Below are 15,151 nucleotides of genomic sequence, written 5' to 3' on the forward strand. Positions count from 1 at the left end.
AGCCCTTAAGTCACCATGTCCTTCCTCATCCTGCCTCGTCTTTCTCTGCCTTTCCTCTCCCTTTCCCAGTACCCCTTTTCCTCTCACATGCTGTCTCTTCTTTTTTCCCCAGAGTCTCTCTTTCTTGACTCTGAAGTATTAAGTGCTTAAGCAGAGATTTCCTGCATTGTGTAGCAAAACTGTCACTTTCCATCTCTATGGCCTTGGGCAGAAAAACAACTTCTGGACTTGTTTTTCTCATCAGAAAAATAGGAATCATAAACTTCCTGCCACGGGTGTGTTGAGGATTAAATAAGCCGACGTGCAAACTTCCTAGCACTGCTCAGACACAGGCATTGCTGATTAGTTGGTGTTCATTACATCAGTACTTCCCAACTGTTTCCGCTCGCAGCACTCCTGGAAAAATGCTGTTTTTATGGCACTCTGGGTAAGAGGCAGCCCACAGCCAGAGGGCATGAAGGATGGGGAGGCCAACACTCAGCTCTCTCAACACCCTTGTAATCCCTCCCTCTGACTCCTCCTTGGACTGGGAGCTCTGCGCGATGTGGTGGATGCCACCCCCGACCCCGCCGCGCCCCTGCCCCCTGAGTTGCAACAGAGGGTGTCAACCCAGGCAGCACGTCAGACCTTTTTTTCCTTTTTCTTCACATCAGACCTGTTAATATCTGCTATGGCCCAGGCCCCACTCCAGATCTATGAAATCAGAATCCCTAGGAGTAAGATCTGGGCATTGGTATTTTTTAAAAGCCATAGAGGAATTTGATGCAGAGAGAATTTGATGCATTGCTGCATAATTCCAGATTAGAGCCAGGATATTCAGACATGGGCTCTTAACACCTTGATATCTTCAGAACTGTGGCTTCCATATTGAAATAGTAAGGAATTCCAGCATCTCCAGGGCACACAATCTTCCTGTAGCTCACTGAATTCCATACAGTTTATTGACCACCTGATCCTCGGTGAACACAGTGCCAGGCACTCAGGGTACTAAATGGAGAGTCTGTCCTGCTTGCCTGAAACTTCTTTTGTGGGAGGGAGACACCAGACTGCTAACTCTCACCTGGTGGGACCAAGGTTGTGCTTTAGGTATGAACATGGCTTTGTGAGACAAATGGGAGAGCCACTGGTTTGCTGGGACTGCAGAAAGTTTAATGGGAGAGAGGGAGCGAGAGAGGAAGATAGGAGAGATTGATTTGAACTGGGCTGGAAGGAATGAGATGAATTTTCCTGGTGGAAAGGAAAGAAAGTGCCATTCTGGGTAAGGAAGGGGACAGCAAGTGTGGTAAATGCAGAGAAAATATGGAACCTGTGGTGGGGACCAAATTTTGATGCCTTCCTGAGAAGTTCAGATGTGATTCTATAGAACACAGGAGGGTGGGTAGGGCCCAAGGACTTCTGGGACAATGGCATATTTTGAATATTAGGCAGGGGACAGTAGATTCGGGAGTCATTGTTTGAATGGCACATTTTTTTTTAATGTAAAAAATGTAAAAGAATGAAACTAGAACACTTTCTAACACCATACACAAAAATAAACTCAAAATGGATTAAAGATCTAAACGTAAGACTAGAAGCTATAAAACTCCTAGAGGAGAACATAGGCAAAACACTCTCCAACATAAATCACAGAAGGATCCTCAATGACCCACCTCCCAGAATATTGGAAATAAAAGCAAAAATAAACAAATGGGACCTAATTAAACTTAAAAGCTTCTGCACAACAAAGGAAACTATAAGCAAGGTCAAAAGACAGCCTTCAGAATGGGAGAAAATAATAGCAAATGAAGCAACTGACAAAGAGTTAATCTCAAAAATATACAGGCAACTCCTGCAGCTCAATTCCAGAAAAATAAACGACCCAATCAAAAAATGGGCCAAAGAACTAAACAGACATTTCTCCAAAGAAGACATACAGATGGCTAACAAACACATGAAAAGATGCTCAACATCACTCATTATCAGAGAAATGCAAATCAAAACCACAATGAGGTACCATTTCACGCCAGTCAGAATGGCTGCAATCCAAAAGTCTACAAGCAATAAATGCTGGAGAGGGTGTGGAGAAAAGGGAACCCTCTTACACTGTTGGTGGGAATGCAAACTAGTACAGCCACTATGGAGAACAATGTGGAGATTCCTTAAAAAACTGGAAATAGAACTGCCATAAGACCCAGAAATCCCGCTGCTGGGCATACACACTGAGGAAACGAGAATTTAAAGAGACACGTGTACCCCAATGTTCATCGCAGCACTGTTTATAATAGCCAGGACATGGAAGCGACCTAGATGTCCATCAGCAGACGAATGGATAAGAAAGCTGTGGTACATATACACAATGGAGTATTACTCAGCCATTAATTTGAATTTGAATTAGTTTTGAATCAGTTCTAATGAGGTGGATGAAACTGGAGCCGATTATACAGAGTGAAGTAAGCCAGAAAGAAAAACACCAATACAGTATACTAGCGCATATATATGGAATTTAGAAAGATGGTAACAATAACCCTGTATACGAGACAGCAAAAGAGACACAAATGTATAGAACAGTCTTTTGGACTCTGTGGAAGAAGGCGAGGATGGGATGATTTGGGAGAATGGCATTGAAACATATATATTATCATATGTGAAACCGATCGCCAGTCCAGGTTCAATGCATGATACAGGGTGCTCAGGGCTGGTGCACTGGGATGACCAGAGGGACGGTATGGGGAGGGAGGTGGGAGGAGGGTTCAGGATGGGGAACACGTGTGCACCCGTGGCAGATTCATGTCGATGTATGGCAAAACCAATACAATATTGTAAAGTAATTAGCCTCCAATTAAAATAAATAAATTTATATTAAAAATATTTATTTGTTTGGCTGCACCAGGTCTTGGTTGTGGCACACAGGGTTTTCCATCTGTTGTGGGATCTTTAGCTGCAGCATGGGAACTCTTAGTTGCAGCATGTGGGATCTAGTTCCCTCACCAGGGATTGAACCCAGGCCCCTTTCATTAGGAGCACAGAATCTTAGCCGCTGGACCACCAGGGAAGTCCCTGAATGACACCTTCTTGACAAACCCTGCGGGGAACCTCATACACCCCTCTAGCCCCTAATGGCTCATCTACTGCCACACTTGTCAGGCTTTGCTCAGGATGCTCGTTAGCCTAGAAGACCTTTCATCTCCTTCTCTGACTGCTGACAACCTCTTCAGGACAAAACTGATGCAAATGTCAGCTCTTCCATGAGGCCTGCGCTGGGCCTCCCCTCTGTCCTGTGTTCCTCCAGCCCTTTGTCTGTTCTTTATTTTATTCTGTGTTCTACTGGAAATTTATGAAGAGCCAGGTCTCTCTTTCTCTCCCCTCCTCTTTCAAGTCCCTTGAAGACACAGTTCTCTCTTTCAGGTCCTTAGTAGGGACTCCATTAAGTGTATTGAATTGGACTCGTTTGAAAACCTGTTGACTGCCCCCCCGCAAAGGATTGTGGGGAGCCTCCCATCCCCATGCAGCAGTACGAGTCCAGGTCCCTGAGTCCATCACCCCCACTTCCGTCTCCTTTCCTACAGTCACATATTCCCTCTCTGTGTGCCCAGCCTTAGTGGAGCATCCCCTTTCCTGGGAGACACGAAGCAGGAAACGCTGGCAAATATCACAGCAGTGAGTTACGACTTTGACGAGGAATTCTTCAGCCAGACCAGTGAGCTGGCCAAGGACTTCATTCGGAAGCTTCTGGTTAAAGAGACCCGGTAAGAGGACAAAGAAGAGAAGGGCACTGGCCTCTCAGGTCCTGACTCTCTCCTGCCACTTCTCTCACAGGCATGCCAGCCGTGCCTGCTTTGCCACAGGCTATCATCGACTATTACTGTGTAATCTGGGCAGGTGCTGAGGAGTGTGAACTGGCCAGGACTTGGCTTTCATCTTGTTTACTCAAGTCTTTCTCTTTTCTTTTCCTGCTGAAATGCAAATAACCGTGTGTGTGTGTGTACGTAAGTCAGCCTGGATTTTTTTTAGAGCTCTTTATTTTTTGCAGTTTGTCTCAAAGGTACCTGGAAGTAGAATTCGTTAAAGGAAAGGGGCAGGGTTTTCAAGACAATTCAGGATGGGAGTGGGGAGGGTGTCCATCCCAGAGGGGTCAGAACAGTGGGAACATAGGAGACCTGCTAACCCCACGCCTTCCTCAGGGCTCAGGGTGAGCCCCATGCGTGTGTGATCAAAGGAGGTGGGCAGGGAGTTGGAGGGTGCTGGCTGCCCAGAGGATGGATGAACTGAGGCGGGCTAAGTCCTCACATTCTGGAAGGCCATGTCCTCTTGATCCCATAGACTTCAGAGAGACATAGAGTGGGGTCCTCTAAAGTGCAGTGCCTGGTTTCGCTGTTGAAGGGCAATGGTAGGAGGGATTGCCCCACCTGGGTACAGAGCAGGGAAGGGCGGAGAAGAGATCTGGAAGGCAAACAGAAAAACAGAAACCAAAGTTTTTACAATGGAGAGCATTTAGGACTCTCCAATAGTGTGGGGTTGGGCCCTGCAACCCTGGGACCAAAGATGAGGGTTTATATAAGGTCATTCTATTGAGAGGTCTGCCTGGACTGCTTTCTCTAGTATGCAGGAGTTGTAGCCAGTCCCCCATCCACCTCTGCATTCCTTATGATTCTAGTTTGATGGCAGTGGTTGAAGGATGCCAAAAAGCAGGTCTGAGAAGAGTGAGAATGGAGACTGCTGCTCTCAGCTTCTCATGGATCATCACTGTTTTCTGATCTTCATTTAGGAAGCGGCTCACGATCCAAGAGGCTCTCAGACACCCCTGGATCACAGTAAGTGCATGGTGACGAGTTTCAGCAAGCAGGTTCCTGCTCTGTCGCCAGGGATGCCTGGGCCAGATGCGGGGGCCCTGTGACAAGGCCTTTGCTTGAAACACTGACCCCTAAACACAAATGAAAGCTAGTTGGGGGTCTCCAAGGGTCTGGGCTTGTTCAAATAGGTCTGCGAGTTTAAGTTTCTATGTCATATGTTCAGGTGACTTATGAAAAGAAACTTTCACAAACCTCAATTGAAATCTTTGCTCTTTGGGCAATCTTAAAAACTGTTCTTTGTCGCAAGACACATGTGCGTGCTAAGTTGCTTCAATTGTGTCCAACTCTTTGCAACCTCATGGACCGTAGCCTGTCAGGCTTCTCTGCCCATGGGATTTTCCAGGCATGAAAACTGGAGTGGGTTGCCATGCCCTCCTCCAGGGGATTTCCTGACCCAGAGATAGAACCTGGGTCTGTTACATCTCCTGCGTTGGCAGAGGGGTTCTGTACCACTAGCGCCACCTGGGAAGCCCCTGTCAGAAGACACATCACAGTTATTCTCAAAAAAGAAAACAGGGCTCCTCGGCTATAGAGAGAGATCAGTGACAGTTGAAAACCTCAGATTTGTTACCAGGGCTCCTTGTTTCTGACTTTCAAAGCTCTGAGTTAAGGATGACTCAAACCGGGTCAGTGGTTTCCTTAGGCAACTGGCAACCACAGAGAATGGGCCGCCCAGCTGGAGGCCTGCTGGGGGAGAGGCAGCCACCTCTCAGGGCAGTTCTGTTCTCTCTGGGGAGGGTGGGGCACAAAGGTGACTTCCTGCCTAACCCGCTTTGTAACTGGGCTTCTGGCTGCGGGGTGTTCAGAGGGCCTGGCAGTCTGGTCTCAGTAAAGTGCATGCGATAAGTACTTTGGTAGGATGGGAATCAGGCGAGCGGGACTCTGACCCTTGTTCTGCTGATGGATGAGATGTGCCCTTCCAGGAACGTCAGCAGACCTCCCTTTCACTTGAATTGTTAAGTGGGAGAGCTGGCGAGGGTGATCTGAGGGTGCAGATGAGAACGGGCAGAGGTCCACAGGAGATGGGAGAGCAGAGAGGGCCGGAGTGGCCTGAAGAAGGCCAGGTTCATTGAGTCAGTTAAGGATGGGGAAGGCTGAGGGCCTTCTAGGTTTGAGTACAGAGCTGGGGAGTCTGGTGGGCTGCCTCCTTGCTCAGCATACTGAGTGTTGCTGAGGCCCAGGGAGCCCACAGGCCCTGATGGAGAGAAGCCCGTTTCCCCCATCAGCCATGGCCTTGTGCACTTCCTGTCTGGAGTGGACGCTTGCAGAATCCTGGCTGTAGCCTGCTTGTTTGTGTGAGCACCCTTAAATGCTATGCATGCAGAGACCCTCTCTAATGACCGTGAACCACCCTGCCGGGAAATGCGTGTGCAGGCAGCACCCTGTCCTCCTCGACCTTTCTGATGGTCTGTGGGGGTGCTCATCCCGCCCTGGTCCTCCCATGGCCTGGCGCATGCGGTGAATGCAGAGGCGGCTCGAGTGCCTTCCGCCTGCACCTTGGAGCAGACATCAAATTAACTCTGGCCCTTCTGTCTAAACACCCACCAGTCCAAAGGAGAGATCAGAGCCCCAGAACAGCACAAGGCAGAGCCCAACCAGCTGAAGACCAAGCGCCTGAGAGAGTACACCCTCAAATGCCACTCAAGCATGCCCCCCAACAACACCTACGTCAACTTCGAGCGCTTTGCCCGTGTGGTCGAGGATGTGGCTCAGGTGGAGCAGGGCTGCCGGGCTCTGACAGGGGCCCATGACACCATCCAGGATGACGTGGAGACCCTGATCTCCATCTACAATGAGAAGGAGGCTTGGTACCGGGAGGAGAGCGAGAGAGCCCGGCACGACTTGTCTCAGCTCAGGTACGAGTTCCGCAAGGTGAAGTCCTCGAAGAAGCTCCTTCGAGAGGACATCCGGGCCACAGGGTCCCGCCTTGGGGGTGCAGCCAGGAAGCTGGACCACCTGCAGACACAGTTTGAGACCCTGAGGCAGGAGCTCTCAGCAGACCTCCAGTGGCTCCAGGAACTGGTGGGCGGCTTCCAGCTAGAGAGTGGGAGCATGGACAGCCCAGGTTCCGTGTTCTGCCGGGACGCCAGTGAATCCTTTGGGGAGCTGCTCAACAGATCATGCGGTGAGGAAGTCTTGGCTGGCTTGAAGCTCTGAGCACCAGCATCGGGTCACTAATGCATCCTGGATGGTTTGCTGAAGACTGCTCCCAACTGCCCTGCCAGGCATCAACTCAAATTCTCCTGCAGGGGTGTATGTCTGTAGCATAGCCTTCCACCTCCTCCCAGAATCCAGAAGCATGGAGGGACTAGCTAGTTATCCATTCTGTGCCTCTTCTCACCTGCCTGGTTTGTTGGGTGACTGGCCAGGCAGCCAGGCTGTTAAAACAATTGCTGTTGAATACCCCTCAGCATTCCCTTCTCCAGAGGGAAACAGCTGGCCCTGGGGAGACACTCCGGGAGACACTCAGTAACTGATTTGTGATAATGGACTTGATCACATCTCACTTCCTGCTTTATGGACTGCAGGTCTTGGGTACCATTTGAGTTAACTAGGGCTAATAGCTTGGTGTTTTCCTGCTGCTGATGGCAGAATTTTAAATTCACAGAGAAAAGATTACTTTTCATTTACATTGACATTTAACTTACCATGCATTTATGTTTGTGATCCTTAAAAGAACTCTGTGAGACAGGAAGGTAGGTGGTATTATTGTTGTTGTTACTGTTATTTCCATGTAACTGATGAGGAAACTGACCTCCAGGGGGAAATGACTTACGCAGGGTCATTCATAGCTAGTTGATACAGATGAAACACGAACCCAGGATGCCTGAGTCTAAGATGAGGTATTTAGGAACAGATAGCTTTTGATGTAAAAATGCACTTTAATATTAAAGTTCAGATCCCAGAAGTAAAATAAGCAACTTCATGTATTTTGCCAGGTAATGTGGAAGCCTCATACCCTCTAAGCGATTGTCCTAAGAAGTGTGTCCCAGAAGGCAGAGAGTTTATTGTTCCCATCCAGCCCTTCCCTGTCTGAAGATCAGCCTGAGGATTAGGAGGGAAGGGGCAGCATCTTGCCCTTCTCCACCTTCCCTCCTGTGGCTCAGGGCTCCAACCTTCTGTTGGGAATGAGAACCCTTTTCTCATGTCCCTAAGGTCTGAAGAGGGTGGACATTAAGACTGGGAAGCATGAGACCCAGTGGTCCCTTCCTGACTGCAGGCTGTGTGCGCCCCTCCCTAAAGACTGGATCATCTCGTCTCCCTTTTCCCACGGGAGGAGACAGCCAGCCAGCTCACAGAGGCAGAGTGTGGGGAGTGGGCCCAGCACTGTTCTAGAAGCTTGGGGGTGACAGAACAGATCGTATCGTCCCAAGGTGCCTTCTTGTCAGAGAGGAAGGGTAGGTGTTATTCTGAATTTGGTGCTGAGGAAACAGAAAGGGTGTGATTTGCCCAAGGGCACAGTAGAGGCAAAAGTGGACGCCTTCCGATGGGGTCTTCTGCTTCCTTCCCCTAGCTGCCCCAGGCGCCAGGGGTTCACTCTGCTGTGGGGCAGGTTCTACCCAGACACACCCATCTATCCACTTACAAAGAATTGTTCAGCACCTGTCAACTGCTGGGCACTTGTCCTGTCCCCAGGAATACAATGTTGAGTGAAAACAGGTGTGTTTCCTGCATTCATGGAGTTTGCAGTAAAGGACTCCACGTTGATCTAGAACATTCTGCAGAGGTAGAACTGCAGCTGGGACATATGCTATGAGAGGATTGCAGCACTGCAGAAGCCTGCAGTGGGGGGTGACGTAGTCAGAAAGGGTGTCCCTGAGGTGGTGACGCTAGAGCTGAGGTCAGCGAAGTAAACCAGGGAGAAGGTAGTTTTCCCCACAAAACTGTCATGCCAGGGCTCTGTGCTAAGAGGGGACCTGAGAGCTGAAATTGCTCAGGCAGAAAGAAAGCTGGAGAGGAGAGAAGAGGAGTATGATGTAGATGTGGCTGGAAAGAAGGCTGGACCAGTAGGGCTTTGCCATACTGAAGAGCTCTGTCTCCATCCCCAGGGTCATGGGACTGAAATGGGTGCCCAGCAGTCAGCAGCCCGATGTCATGGCAGGGGTGGGGCTGCCCAGGGAACAGCACAGATGGGGCATGGTGTAGAATGATCCCATGAAACCATGTCTTTAAAATCCTACCTCCCTTTCTATTACATGCTGGATCACTTCAAATATTATATATAATATTTGTAACAAACAGTTTTCATCAAGTAGAAGAAACCATATTTTCACCAAATGTAAGATGCATCATTATTTTATGACCCCAAAATAAATTTAAAAAGAAGCCCAAGATGGGAAGTCTAAGAGAAAACACCAAATACAAAGCTGGGACACCCTCACTGAGAGGGGAGGTGAGAAATAAAGCCACCAGGTAGGAGGGGAAGACAAGGGAATGTGTGCATTTCAGGCTTGACACTGGGTCGCTCAGTCGCTCAGTCACATCCAACTCTTTGCAACCCCGTGGACTGTAGCTCATCAGGCTCCTCTGTCCATGGAATTCACCAGGCAAGAGTACTGGAGTGGGTAGCCATTCCTTTCTCTAAAGGATCTTCCCGACCCAGGGACTAAACCCAGGTCTCCCGCATTGCAGGTGGATTTTTTTACTGTCTGAGCCACCAGGGAAGTCCTGACGCTGGGTAGAAGGGTGGAAAAATCCTCCCCTGAGAACAGGAGCCCCAGGCTGGTGGTACTCACACAGAATTCCTTTCTGCATTTACACAATTAGTGGAATCCAAAAGAACCTCAAGCAAGAAATCTAATGTTAAACAGTCTGAGGCTGGGTGGCCCCGATGGCTGGTAGAAGCAGTGTGGTCATCTCCTGGAGCACCTGCCTTCACTTCAGACCCACAGTAAAGATACGATGCCATTGTTTGAGAGAGAAGTCCTGATTTCAGAGATCCAAAAATGTGCATCTTGGAATCAATGAAAGATGGCAAAGCCCTGTTTTCTATGCCCTGTCTGGGAGAATTGATACAAACAGCCCATCTACAATCTCTCCAAGAACTTTTCTGCCCTGTCACAGGACAGGATATAATCATTTGGCATAAGACACCACAAAGATCAATGGTCACTTTGGCCAGGGCAACCAAGTCAAGGGCTTTCCTGGTGGCTCAGGCGGTAAAGAATCCGCCTGCAATGCAGGAGACCTGGGTTCGATCCCTGGGTTGGGAAGATTCCCTGGAGAAGGGAATAGCTACCTACTCTAATATTCTTGCCTGGAGAATCCCATGGACAGAGGGGTCTGGTGGGCTGCTGTCCATGGGGGCACAAAGAGTCAGACACGACTGAATGACTAACTCTTTAACTTGGCCAAGTCAACAGGTTTCCTAAGGCAAGGAAGCCCCTGATTGAGCAACTCAGGGCAAATTTTCTTGTGAGGGTCGAAATAAAATGCAATAAAGGAGTAAGCTGTGGATGATGATTTGAATTAGGGAGACTGGGAAAAGAGCGGGAGAAGTGGTTATTTTAGAATCCTGCTGCTGCTGCTGCTGCTAAGTCGCTTCAGTCGTGTCTGACTCTGTGCGACCCCATAGACGGCAGCCCACCAGGCTTCCCCATCCCTGGGATTCTCCAGACAAGAACACTGGAGTGGGTTGCCATTTCCTTCTCCAGTGCATGAAAGTGAAAAGTGAAAGTGAAGTCGCTGAGTTGTGTCCGACTCCTAGCGACCCCACGGACTGCAGCCCACCAGGCTCCTCCATCCATGGGATTTTCCAGGCAAGAGTACTGGAGTGGGGTGCCATAGCCTTCTCCGTGCTGGAGGTTCTCAGGGGTGAGCCATCTGACAGCCTCCTTTTACAGCATTTTACAGGACCAGGTTTGTCTGGAGTCTCCCAGCCAGTCAGCCCCGGAGCTGACTGGAGTCAGAATCATAAGTGGATTTCTTCACTGTAGTGCCGTTGTCCTTTCCATGTTCGTGTCCAGTCGTGGGTAATAGCTTGTCATTTAGATGTTTTATGAACAGACTCTTTTAAGAGTTTCCAAAGTTTTAAGAGTTTCCAAAGACAAAGTGAAGTGAACTGAAAATTGCACTCCAAATCTTTCAGGGAAGTCAGAGGGGACCATGACCTTCCCCTGCCCCCTGACTAGTCCAACGCCCATAACCCTTTGGCAGCAGAACCTGATGCCAAGGGGAGTCCAAGGAGGCTGGCGGAATGCCCAGCCAGAGGACCCACTTGACTCCCCTCCACATGCCCACAGCTGGCATTTTAACAGTGACATCTAGAACAGGGCAGAGCAGGGCAATGAGGCAGGATCAGGTGTTTCATTGGCATCTAGACAGACAAAGGCCTGGTGGGGGTTGCCACTCTGTGGGCCAGCCCGTGTGCCATCACAGAGGATCTTTTCATTCATCAGGCTGTGAATGAGAGGTCAGCTTCTGTGCTCTCTGCTGATGCCATCGCGGAGAGGGCAGGGTGAGCCTGTAACATCTTCCTGAACAGCGGTTCCCAAGAGGCTGGAGAGTTGGCACCTGGGGAAGGCAGCAGCCTGTCCTGCTCTGGGGCAGATGCATGAGGCACACAGTCACCCAGCTTTGTGCTGGGGAGGGTGGAGACGGTGTGATGGTGAGCCGTGCTTCTGCAGAATCGGGATGATGGTAGCGAAGGGCGGGAGCTGAGTCAATGGTGGGAGAAGCCAGAGTCTCCTCCGTGAACTTCTGTCCCCACACCACCCACCCACCTCTCCAGGTGATCATGAAGGCGGTGGCTCCCCACATCACTCCTTCAGGCAGCACAGTGGTCCCATGCCAGGGAGAGCTGGCTGTGTGCTCAGCTATCACGCCTGCTCTCAGCCTCTGTACACGTCTGTGGAACTGAATGGCGTTTTCTCCTTTGTTTGTGAAAACTCTTGGCCTGTGAAGATCTTTTGCCCTGGAGAAGAGACCCAGCAGTGGGCATATTTGAGGAGTGGAAGCAGCCAGTTCTATGAATAAACACTGATAGTGCCTTGGCTCTGGAGGGAGGTGACAGATAAGGACAAGACAACCCTTGAATAAAAGACTCAGTGTCTGGCACAGGTAGGGCCCCAACCAACCGCGAGTGAGAAAGGCCATGGTGAGTGATAAAGCAGCGGTACCTAATATTCCAGAAAACAGGAGGGAGATGAACTCTGAGGAAAGGTAAGGAGATGGCAGGGGTTTCTCAGGTGCAATCATGGTAAAGGACCCGCCTGCCAATGCATGAGACATAAGAGATCAAGGTTCAATCCCTGGGTCAGGAAGATCCCCTGGAGGAGGGCATGGGAACCCATTCCAGTATTCTTGCCTGCAGAATCCCATGAACAGAGGAGCCCCATGGGTGGGCTACAGTCCATAGGGTCACAAAAGTATTGGATATGAATAAAGCACTTAACATTCTCGAAAGGAGGTGGCAGAGGGCATAAACATTCTCAGGGCTGGGGGGTGTCTTCTGCCAACACTCCCCTCCCTCTATAACCTTGGGAAGGTGCCAGGCAGAACTTGGAGGGATGGGATGAGTTCGGATTGTGGTCTGGAACCTAGAGCTATTAAATGGAAATTAAAGGAGTTTACAGAGATTCAAAAGAAGGAGAGTTTGCGTTTTTAGCTTTTCATTATGGGAGATTTTCAAAACTTGCATCAAAGTGTTAGGAATGGCTGAGTGAATTCCATTTATCTAGTACCCAGCTTCAAAATATTTTAAAGCAAACTTCAGACTCACTTAACTGATAAATTTTCCAGCAGGAATCTCTTATAAAGCATTGTTTTTTTTTTTTACCATGACCACTGCACCATGATTACACCTGACAAAATCAAGAATAATTACTTATCACCATCTGTATGCACAGCCGGACTGACATGCCCCCTGCTCTTCTCGAGGGTCTCCTGCTGTACTCAGTATGTTCAAATCAGGATCCAGACACAGTCCACACATGGCAGTTGGATATAATGTCTCTCAAGTCTCTTGTCTTCAGTACTAGAGGGAGAACTTTTGAAGCTTTTCTTGGGAATTAAAAAGTTGCTCAGAAAACTGAACGTCCCAGAGAGAAGATGAAAAGGAAGAGTGTATGCATGCTGAGACCTGACTCAGAGAAGGTCGGGTCAGGCAAAGAAAGGGGCATTCTACCTCTTTCCATTGGCATGCTCAGTAGCGGGACAACCTGCGGGCACACAGCCTTGCTGAAGCTGCCCCCACTCAGCCATAGCGAGGCAGACTCAGGCCTCCTTTCCTGGGTAAACAGAGAGGTCAGGCCAGCAGGGCTCCAGCCAGCAAAACAATCAGCAAAAGGGAGAGAGGTGGAGATGCCACCTACAGAGGAAGGAGCAAGGCCCAGAGTGACAGTCCTGGGCGAACCAAGAAAGTGGGTGCTCAGCTGTCCTTGGCTTTCAGTGGAGGATGGGGCTGGAGGAGTGACTCAGATGGAGGTTTGAAAAGTTGCAATCTGTTTGCAGTTTCTAGAGGAGGCTGGAAAACCAGGATTCTGGTCTTTATGCCTGGAAGGATGGCTGCTGCTTCGTCTCCCTGCTCTGTGGATGTTGGTGCTGGCCTAGCTCTCCATAACAGACACTTTTTTAAACTGGAGGATAATTGCTTTACAATGTTGTGTTGACTTCTGCTGTACAGCAATGTGAATCAGCCATAAGTATACATATATCCCCTCCCTCTAGAGCCTCCCTCCCATCCCAGCCCTATTCCCACTCCTCTAGGTCATCATAGAGCACCAGGTTGAGCTCCGTGTGTTATTCAGCAACTTCCCGTTCACTGTCTATATTACACATGGTAATAATTACGGCTGGAGGGGGTTGGTCGTATGTGCTTAGTCATGTCTGACTCTTTGTGACCCCATGGACACAAAGGGGTCCCGCCAGGCTCCTGTGTCTATGGGATTTCCCAGGCAAGAATACCAGAGTGGGTTGCCATTTCCTACTCCAGGTAATGTGTATATTTCAAATTACATTCTCTCAGTTTATTTCACCCTGTTCTTTCCCCCACCATTCATGTCCACAAGACCGTTTTCTACATCTGCGTCTCTATTACTGCCCTGCAAATGTGTTCATCAGTACCATTTTTCTAGATTCCATATACATGCATTAATATGAAATGTTTATTTTTCTCTTTCTGACTGACTTCACTCTGTAAAACAGCTCCCTGAAGGACTTTTTCAGAGACGTCTGTGTCCGCATAAACAACACCTGACTTTAGCCACAAAGTTCTGTCTTCTTTTCTCCCTTCTCAGCATTTTTCTGTGACACTCAACATTCTCCTAGGAGCCTGGTCAAAACTGCCCACACTGGTGTCACTGCAGGGCCACAAGGCTGAGGGCTTTGTTTGCAGAAAGGAGGGCCAGGAGAAGGCGGAACAAACTCTGTCTCCCCTCATTCCTTCTGGAACTTACGTCACTGCAGAATTTACATCTCTCTGACTTCAAGACCTAGAGACAGTGTCAGCGTTTGGTGAGCCTCTTAGCAACTGACAAGGCCCATCGATTGGGAAAGGCCAGCCTGACAGGTTTATATACTCTTCCTCGGAATTCATGCTGTTTTGTGTAGAACACAGACAGGGTCCTTGAAGTGACGACGTCACCTCCCAGGAGCAGCCTGTGGGAATGGTCCCACGTGATATTGCAGTTGGGCATCTCTGCTTAGTGGCTGACACTGCGGGACCAGTTGGAAGGTGAGATTCTCACTAACGGGCTTCTCCTGGCCTGCATGTCAGCCTTCCAACCATGGGATTTAGCTAACTCTCTCCTGGCAAGAGAGCCAATCAATGAGTAGACAAGAAGAGGTCCCTTTGGTCCCAGAGTCCACTAATCAAACTCTCCAAGTGCAAGAGTGTCCCCTGCCAGGATTAGACTGGAAGGTGAATAGCAGATATTTGTGAAGTGAGAGGTAGAAATGTTCTGTGGGTGGCAGGAAGCCAATGACCTTGGGAAGGAGATACTAGTTGCTGGGAGGTACAGAGCAGGGGGATTAACAACAACTGAATAAAAACAGAATAAAAGGTCGGGTAGTGACACGTCCTGTGAAGAACTAGGGCAGAGGCACAGTGACTTGCACAGGGCAACCAATGTGCTATTTTATATAGGGTGACCCTGAGGAGGTGACACTGGAGCACACACCTGAATGAGTTTATACAGTAAGGTCCTGAGACCTTGGGTTCCTGGACTAGCAAGCAGACCCGTGCAATGAAAGCCACAGGGATAGGAAGGAGATGGGGAGAAGATCAGATGAGAGAAAGACCCAGATGGCACAGGCCTTGGGGTTCTTGGTGAGCTTCTTGGGTTCTTTTGAGAGTGCCTGGAAGCTGCTGGAAGGCTTTGATG

General features: G+C 49.3%; 1 protein-coding gene across 1 annotated transcript in view; it reads left to right on the top strand.

Moving 5' to 3' along the window:
* Window positions 1–14,464, top strand: part of DAPK2 (death associated protein kinase 2) — a 139,276-nt gene extending 124,812 nt beyond the window's left edge. Inside the window, exons 9-11 of the mRNA XM_055539006.1 lie at window positions 3,573–3,725; window positions 4,745–4,790; window positions 6,378–14,464. Coding sequence (XP_055394981.1) covers window positions 3,573–3,725; window positions 4,745–4,790; window positions 6,378–6,986 — 808 coding nt within the window. The 3' untranslated portion in view covers window positions 6,987–14,464. The remainder of the gene's footprint in view (window positions 1–3,572; window positions 3,726–4,744; window positions 4,791–6,377) is intronic.
* The last annotated feature ends 687 nt before the right edge of the window (window positions 14,465–15,151 follow it).

The sequence above is a fragment of the Bubalus kerabau genome, chromosome 10 (assembly GCF_029407905.1).
Source record: "Bubalus kerabau isolate K-KA32 ecotype Philippines breed swamp buffalo chromosome 10, PCC_UOA_SB_1v2, whole genome shotgun sequence".
Lineage (NCBI taxonomy): Eukaryota > Metazoa > Chordata > Mammalia > Artiodactyla > Bovidae > Bubalus > Bubalus kerabau.